This window comes from Microtus pennsylvanicus, chromosome 22 (genome assembly GCF_037038515.1).
Source record: "Microtus pennsylvanicus isolate mMicPen1 chromosome 22, mMicPen1.hap1, whole genome shotgun sequence".
Lineage (NCBI taxonomy): Eukaryota > Metazoa > Chordata > Mammalia > Rodentia > Cricetidae > Microtus > Microtus pennsylvanicus.
Window position 1 is genome coordinate 13,437,553 of NC_134600.1, and position 8,601 is coordinate 13,446,153.

Below are 8,601 nucleotides of genomic sequence, written 5' to 3' on the forward strand. Positions count from 1 at the left end.
TTGTATATTTTCAGAATATTTTGTAAATTTTTAATCCCCAAGGAGACAAAGTTTGCGTTACTTCAGCAAACATTTTCTCTAAAGTATGTTCAGTTGAATCATCTAATAAAATTCTGTATAATGTTGAAAACAAAGCTAACTTGAGTATAATTTCAATTATATTAAGTAAGAAACTACTAACCTGCAGTACTTTATATTCTAATTTGTTTATGATAAAACATTTTTTTTTTTAATTTTTATTTTTTTGTTTTTCGAGACAGGGTTTCTCTGTGGCTTTGGAGCCTGTCCTGGAACTAGCTCTGTAGACCAGGCTGGTCTCGAACTCACAGAGATCCACCTGCCTCTGCCTCCCGAGTGCTGGGATTAAAGGCGTGCGCCATGATAAAACTTTTGAGGACTAGAAATTTTCATTGCATGTTTAAGTGAATGGTATTAGGTAAAATATCTTGAGTAAGAATATAACATCATAGACAGTATGTTGTAACAAAAATAATGTCAAGTTTGTATCAAAAGGAAGCATCCATATCTATATCAATGTAAAATGTATAAATAAGTAGTTACTTTTAAAATCAGGAAAATTTTTCACTTCTCTTAATATCTATTTTTGTGTCTATTGTACATGTCATGGAATATGTATGTCTGTATATGTCTATATAAGTAATGTTTAAGTTTTCCATGATGAACAATGTATTTTCCTGCAGTAATTTTTAAATTTCCAGGAAGAAGATGGGGCCCCACAACAAGTCAAATTGCTTGATATCATTACATCAGGATGATAATAGCACTACCATAAGATCTGTTTTGAGTACCAGATGCTCAAGATGGTTCCATCTTATCTGAAATGGTACCCTTTTTACAATGTTGTGGATTGACCTTCTTATAGGAAGCTCAGAAAAACCTTACCAAATAGTCAGACTATTTGCAATTATACCAGACAGTAATCTTGGAACTTAACCATCATTTTACTTTCACAGGATCCTAAAGAAAGAACATCGCCCCCATGACAGCTAGAAGTAATTCTAAAAGACTTCCTCTCCTCTCCCAACAAAGTTTGTCCACAGGGTTAGGGACATCATTTAGGGGTTGGTTATAATTGGTATAGGATTTTGGGTTGGAGGGGAAATTTTATTTTTTTGGTTTTTCAAAACAGGGTTTCTCTGTGATTTTGGAGCCTGTCCTGGAACTAGCTCTTGTAGACCAGGCTGGTCTCGAACTCACAGAGATCCGCCTGCCTCTGCATCCCGAGTGCTGGGATTAATCATTCCGGTTTTCAATGGAAACAGGGTCTTAATGGGTATTTCCACCTCTCCTAGATCTGATTGCTTAGACTTGACTGGCATTCAACTCAGACAGATATTGCCACCTCTGTTTTCTGAGTGTTGTGGTTAAAGGCACAATACTTCAATACACCCAGTTTGTCCATCTTTTCTTCCTTTCTGTAGTCAGTAGTTTTTTTGTACAATATTCTCATGCGTACAATGTACCGTTGATCTTTCCTGTTTTTCTCTCCCTGTGAATAGATATTTCTCTTATAAGGTGGTACAAAGGGTACAGAAATAAAAGAATTGACTCTCCTTTTAAATTTCATTCTAAAGTGACTGTCTATGTCAAGGAATGAGAGTGGATAACACCAGCATCATACAACTGTACTTTCAAAGAAGTATGCATTCCAATGTTGCCACTATCATGCTTACATTGTACACATGTGTGGTATATTTTTGAAGGCAGTGACCTATGATGATGTGCATATCAACTTCAGTAAGGAAGAGTGGGATTTGCTGGATGCTTCCCAGAAGAATCTCTACAAAGATGTGATGCTCGAGACCTACAGGAACCTCACTACTATCGGTAAAAATAAATTTCTTTCATGTTTCAAAATATGGAGACAACTCTTCCTTGGTTTATGTTGTTGTTCTGTAATTTGATTTAGAAAGGAGAATGAGGTGAACAACACAGTCATAGTTCTTAGGATAATAAGCTAATTATTTCACAATGTTAAATAATATAACATACATATTCTGGTACTATATTTTAGGATACATTTGGGAAGACCATAACACTGAAAAACATCGTCAATGGTGTAGAAGGCATGTAAGGTAATTTTCTTATACAAGTTTATAACAATGTGCCTCTGATCATTTGTAATGTGTTATGACACATTTAAACAAAACAACAGTGTAAATAAGCACAGCTTTAAATGAATTGATGGTTAATAAATTCTCACAAATCCATATAGCTCAATTTCCTGTATATGAATTGCATTTGCAAGGCATTCATTTAAGAAAAATTCTGGGAAGCAATGACTAAACAGATATTAGCATTAAACATGAGAGCTAGATTATACATCTGCCAGTCCATTTGTTTCTTGTTACTCATGACAGAAAATGTATACACATTTCAGTGATGATGAATATAGCTGCAAACCTTTCTACTAAATCAATAGCCCATGGTAAGTAAGTCTTGTATTACTCATATAGTTTTTGTGACTGTGTTAAGTTTAATGAAAGCAGCTGTTGGAGTCAAGGATCAAGGGGCAGGTGTTGTGGAGAAACCTTAATACCTATACCACAAGTCTCTGAGGAACAGAAAGTCAAACTGTGAGGATTCAATGTGGAAATCTTTTATTGATTATTCTTCCTTTCCTATATATATCATATGTTACTTTTGACACAAAAGTATGAGCATAGGGATATGCAAAGATTTAGCATACCTCTCCTTAAGAACAATTAAGAAGATAAAATGTAGTTCCTATGTAGAGTATACTTGTTGAATTTGATACAAGAATACAAAGTTAATTCATTTTCTACCATCATTGTTAATACTTAAACATACATTATGAAAAAACCACGATGAGTTCTAGGTCTGTGCAAATACTTTTAGGTGTCTTAGTTCACTTAGCAAATGTATAATGATTTACGATATAGTAAAATTTATAAATGTAGTAAAGTTGGTAAAGCACTCAGTGTATGCAGTTCTATTCAAAAATGTAAAAAATTTAATAGAAAAATATAGGTATAGATGAAAAGGTAAACCATGGCACAAAGGAAATTATCATCACAAATATTTTTTGAGATGCAAAATGACCCCTAATGGGTGAACAAAACATGATTTAAAACAAAGATATAGAACCATAATGTTTGATTCCTTTTTACAATTGGAAAAAATATGAAGTTAATTCCTATAGATATGAGGTGTCACAGTCCATTGAATGTGGTGAAACTTTTACATGCGTAAATTATCCTTGCAGGATTGAAAGAAATCAAACTGGAGCGGCGTTTTCCGTATATTCTCACTGTGCTAAAGCCTTGTGTTATAACACTCATCTTCTAAGGAATGAAAAAACACATACCGGTGAAAAATGCTCGAAAATTAAGCAATGTGATAAAACCTTTCTTCCTCACAATCATCTTCAAAGGCATAAAAGAACACATACTGGAGAGAAACCCTATGAATATAATCAGTGTGGTAAAGACTTTACTCAATACAGTGTTCTTCAAACTCATAAAGGAACACATACTGGAGAGAAACCCTATGAATGTAATCAGTGTGCTAAGGCCTTTGCTGAGAACAGTGCTCTTCAAAAACATAAAAGAACACATACTGGAGAGAAACCCTATGAATATAATCAGTGTGGTAAGGCCTTTGCACATCATAGTCATCTTCAATTGCATAAGAGAAAACATACTGGAGAGAAACCCCATGAATGTAATCAGTGTTATAAGGCCTTTGCACAACGTAGTCATCTTCAAGTGCATAAAAGAACACATACTGGAGAGAAAACCCATGAATGTAATCAGTTTGGTAAGGCCTTTGAACATCATAGTCATCTTCAATTGCATAAGAGAACACATACTGGAGAGAAACCCTATGAATGTAATCAGTGTGGTAAGGCCTTTGCACGTCATAGTTCCCTTAAATTGCATAAAAGAACACATACTGGAGAGAAAACCCATGAATGTAGTCAGTGCAGTAAGGCATTTACACGTCATAGTTCCCTTCAATTGCATAAAAGAACACATACTGGAGAGAAACCCTATGAATGTAATCAGTGTGGTATGGCCTTTGCACATTATAGTCATCTTCAATTGCATAAAAGAACACATACTGGAGAGAAACCCTATGAATGTAATCAGTGTGGTAAGGCCTTTGCAAGTCATAGTCATCTTCAAGTGCATAAAAGAACACATACTGGGGAGAAACCCTATGAATGTAATCACTGTGCTAAGGCCTTTGCTGAGAACAGTGCTCTTCAAAAACATAAAAGAACACATACTGGAGAGAAACCATATGAATGTAATCAGTGTGGTAAGGCCTTTGCACGTCATAGTTCCCTTAAATTGCATAAAAGAACACATACTGGAGAGAAACCCTATGAATGTAATCAGTGTGCTAAGGCCTTTGCAAGTCATAGTCATCTTCAAGTGCATAAAAGAACACATACTGGAGAGAAACCCTATGAATGTAATCAGTGTGGTAAGGCCTTTGCACAACGTAGTCAACTTCAAGTGCATAAAAGAACACATACTGGAGAGAAACCCTATGAATGTAATCAGTGTGGTAAGGCCTTTGCACAACGTAGTCATCTTCAAGTGCATAAAAGAACACATACTGGAGAGAAACCCTATGAATGTAATCAGTGTTCTAAGGCCTTTACTGACAACAGTGCTTTTCAAAAACATAAAAGAACACATACTGGAGAGAAACCCTATGAATGTAATCATTGTGGTAAGGCCTTTGCACATTATAGTCATCTTCAATTGCATAAAAGAACACATACTGGAGAGAAACCCTATGAATGTAATCAGTGTGGTAAGGCCTTTGCAAGTCATAGTCATCTTCAAGTGCATAAAAGAACACATACTGGAGAGAAACCCTATGAATGTAATCAGTGTGGTAAGGTCTTTGAATATGAAAACAGTCTTCACATTCATAAAAGAATGCATGCTAGAAAGAAACCTTAGGAGTGAAATCAGCGTGGTAAGGCCTTTACAGAACAGAACTCCTGTACTCTTGAAAGGCATAATATAGCACCTACTGTAGAGATATTAATGAATGGAATTTGTGGTAGGTGGAGGAAGGTCATTGGTTAATCAAGAAACTGCCTTGGCCCATTTGATAGGCCAGCCCTTAGGTGGCTGAAGTAGACAGAACAGAATGCCGGGAGGGAGAGGGAAGTGAAGCAGATGTCATTTCCTCTCCTGTCCGGGGGGGGGGGGGGGGGGGGAATGCGATGCAGCCTGCCACCAGTGCAGACATGCTGAATCTTTCCCGGTAAGCGCACCTCTTGGTGCTACACAGATTAGAAATGGGCTAAATTAATATGTGAGAATTAGCCTAGAAGAGGGTAGATATAATGGGCCAAGCAGTGTTTTAATTTATCTCTGAGAGTTCAAGGACAGCCTGGTCTACAGAGTTATTCCAGGACAAAGATATACAGAGAATATAAAATAAAAGTAAAAATAAACGAAATAGAGGTTAAAGTAAAACCGCACAAAGATAGAAAATACACAGAGAATCTTGATACTGTATGCTATTGTCTTCTCTGAATTGATTTAATGGTGAGGAAAGAGCAACATCTGCTAAAAGATATTTGTTTATAAATGCTGCTGAACTAATCCAAGAAAGATATTTTGAAAATACCTTGACTTCAGAATTTGGATCTAAGGATATAATACTTTGGAAAAGAAATTCTTCTTTTGTTTTCACAGGATAAGACCCTATGGATTGCTTCTATTGTAATATGGTAAAATAGACCACGCCCTCCTGAAATGTTGCTGTGAACACCTTCAGAAAATTACTTATCTGCTAACTGAGACAAATCTAGCACACAGGTTATACCCTCAAAGACCTGATTAACAGCGCCCCTATACAGCAGGAAGCAGTTTGGAGAGAAATAACTACGTCCATCTTCCCAAATATTGTTTATAAATGTTCTTTTACATTTAAAGGGTGATATAATATAGATATAAATAATTTGTTTTTTTAATATTTATTTATTTATTTATTATGTATACAATATTCTGTCTGTGTGTATGCCTGCAGGCCAATCTACCTCCCTCCCTCTCCCTGCTTGAGAGAGTTATTTCCAGGTTCTAGTTATTACAAACAGTGCTGCTATAAACATAGTCGAACAAATGCCTTTGTAGCATGATTGGGCATCTCTTGGATATATTCCCAAGAGTGGTATTGCTGGATCCTGAGGTAGGTTGATTCTGAATTTCCTGAGAAACCACCACACTGATTTCCAAAACGGTTGCACAAGTTTGCATTCCCACCAGCAGTGGATGAGTGAGCGTTCCCCTTACTCCACATCCTTTCAAGCAAAGGCTATCATTGGTGTTTTTTATTTTAGCCATTCTGACAGGTGTAAGATGGTATCTCAACGTTGTTTTGATTTGCATTTCCGTGATCACTAAGGAAGTTGAACATGACCTTAAGTGTCTTTTGGCCATTTGAACTTCTTCTGTTGAGAATTCTCTGTTCAGTTCAGCTCCCCATCCATTTTTAAATTGGGTTAATTAGAATTTTAGTGTCTAGTTTTTTTTTTTTTTGTTTTTTGTTTTGTTTTGTTTTTCGAGACAGGGTTTCTCTGTGGCTTTGGAGACTGTCTTGGAACTAGCTCTGTAGACCAGGCTGGTCTTGAACTCACAGAGATCCGCCTGCCTCTGCCTCCCGAGTGCTGGGATTAAAGGCATATGCCACCATCGCCCGGCTAGTGTCTAGTTTCTTGAGTTCATTATATATTTTGGAGATAAGTCTTTGTCTGATGAACATCTTCTCCCATTCAGTAGGATGACTTTTTGTCTTAATGAGAGTATCATCTGCTTTACAGAAGCTTCTCAGTTTCTGGAGGTTCCATTTATTCATTGTTGCTCTCATTGTCTGTGCTACTGGGGGTTCTAATATTTTTATGACCAGATGATATTTTTAGGAATGTATTTTTTATTGATTTTTTTGGCTTCTACATTGCTCTTTACTCCCCTTCCTGTCTTTTCCCTACTCCCTTTAACACTCCCCCATTGTCCCTATGCTGCCAATTTATTTATTTATTTATTTATTTATTTTTTAAATTTTTTTTTTACTTTTTTTTATTTAACTTTATTATATTCGTTTGTGTGAAGGTGTCAGATCTCATAGAACTGCATTTTCAGACAGTTGTGAGCTGCCATGTGGGTGCTGGGAATCGAACCCGGGTCCTCTGGAAGAGCAGTCAGTGCTCTCAACCGCTGAGCCATCTCTCCAGCCCCCTATGCTGCCAATTTAGTCAGGAGATCCTTTCTTTCTCTACATCCCATGTACATTATATCTATGTAAGTCCCTTCTAATGTCCTCATTGTTGTCTAAGTTCTCTGGGATTGTGGTTTGTAGGCTAGCTTTCTTTGCTTTATGTTTAAAAACCACCGATGAGTGAGGATATGTGTCAGTTTTCTTTCTGTGTCTTGGTTACCTCACTCAAAATAATGTTTTCTAGCTATATCCATTTTCCTGCAATATTCAACCTGCCATTATTTTTTTTGCTGTGTAGTACTCCATTTTGTAAATGTACCACATTTTCCTTATCAATTCTTTGGTCAAAGAACATTTAGGTTGTTTCCAGGTTCTGGCTATGACAAACAAAGCTGCTATGAACATAGTTGAGCACATGTCCTTGTGCATTTTTGAGCATCCTTTGTTTATATACCCAAAAGTGGTATTATTGGGTCTTGAGGAAAGTTGTTTCCTAATTTTCTGTGAAATTGCAACACTGATATCCAAAGAGGTGGTACCCCTTGAATTCCCACCAGCAATGCAGAAGTGTTTCCTTTTCCCCACAATCTCTCCAGCATAAGTTGTGATCAGTGTTTCTGATCTTGGCCATTCTTACAGGTGTAAGACAGAATCTCAGAGTTGTTTTGCAATTCTCTGATGTCTAAAGATGTTGAACATTTCCTTAAGTATCTTTCAGCCCTTTTAGATTCCTCTGTTGAGAGTTCTCTATTTGGGTCTGTGCTCCATTTTTTAAAATTAGATTATTTGTTTTTTTGATGACCAATTTCTTGAGTTCTTTGTCTACTTTGGAGATCAGACCTGTGATGTGAGGTTTGTGATGATCTTTATCCATTCTGTAGACTGTTGTTTTGTCCTGTTGACCATCTCCTTTGCTTTACAGAAGATTTTCAGTTTCAGGAGGTCTAATTTATTAATTGTTTCTTTCAGTGTCTGTGATGCTGGGATTATATTTAGGAAGTGGCCTCCTGTGTCCTTGTGTTTATGTGTACTTCCCACTTTCTCTTCTATAAATTTCAATGAGGCTGGCTCCATGTTGAGGTCTTTGATCCATTTGGAGTTGAGTTTTGTGCATGGTTATAGATATGGGTCTATTTTTATTCTTCTACATGTTGATATCCAGTCATTCCAGCATCATTTGTTAAATATGCTTTCTTTTTTCCATTTGATATTTTTTGCTTTGTCAGAAATCAGGTGTTCAAAGGTGTATGGATTATTATCTGGTTCTTTGATTTGGTTCATTCATCTTCTGTCTGTTCTTTTGCCAATACCAGGCTGTTTTCAGTATTGTAGCTCTGTAGTAAAGTTTGAAGTCAGGAATTGTGATGCCTTCCC

At 36.5% G+C, this 8,601-nt stretch overlaps 1 protein-coding gene across 2 annotated transcripts; it reads left to right on the forward strand.

Moving 5' to 3' along the window:
• Positions 1–1,724: 1,724 nt before the first annotated feature.
• Positions 1,725–4,961, forward strand: LOC142839967 (uncharacterized). Of its 2 annotated transcripts, none has more exons than XM_075956414.1 (3): positions 1,725–1,848; positions 2,036–2,096; positions 3,332–4,961. In XM_075956414.1, the coding sequence occupies exons 1-3, from the start codon at positions 1,815–1,817 to the stop codon at positions 4,959–4,961; spliced, it is 1,725 nt and encodes a 574-aa protein (XP_075812529.1). In that variant the 5' UTR covers positions 1,725–1,814. The 2 variants fall into 2 exon arrangements, with proteins under 2 accessions (XP_075812529.1, XP_075812528.1); XM_075956413.1 differs by having other exon boundaries at positions 1,815–1,848; positions 3,416–4,961.
• The last annotated feature ends 3,640 nt before the right edge of the window (positions 4,962–8,601 follow it).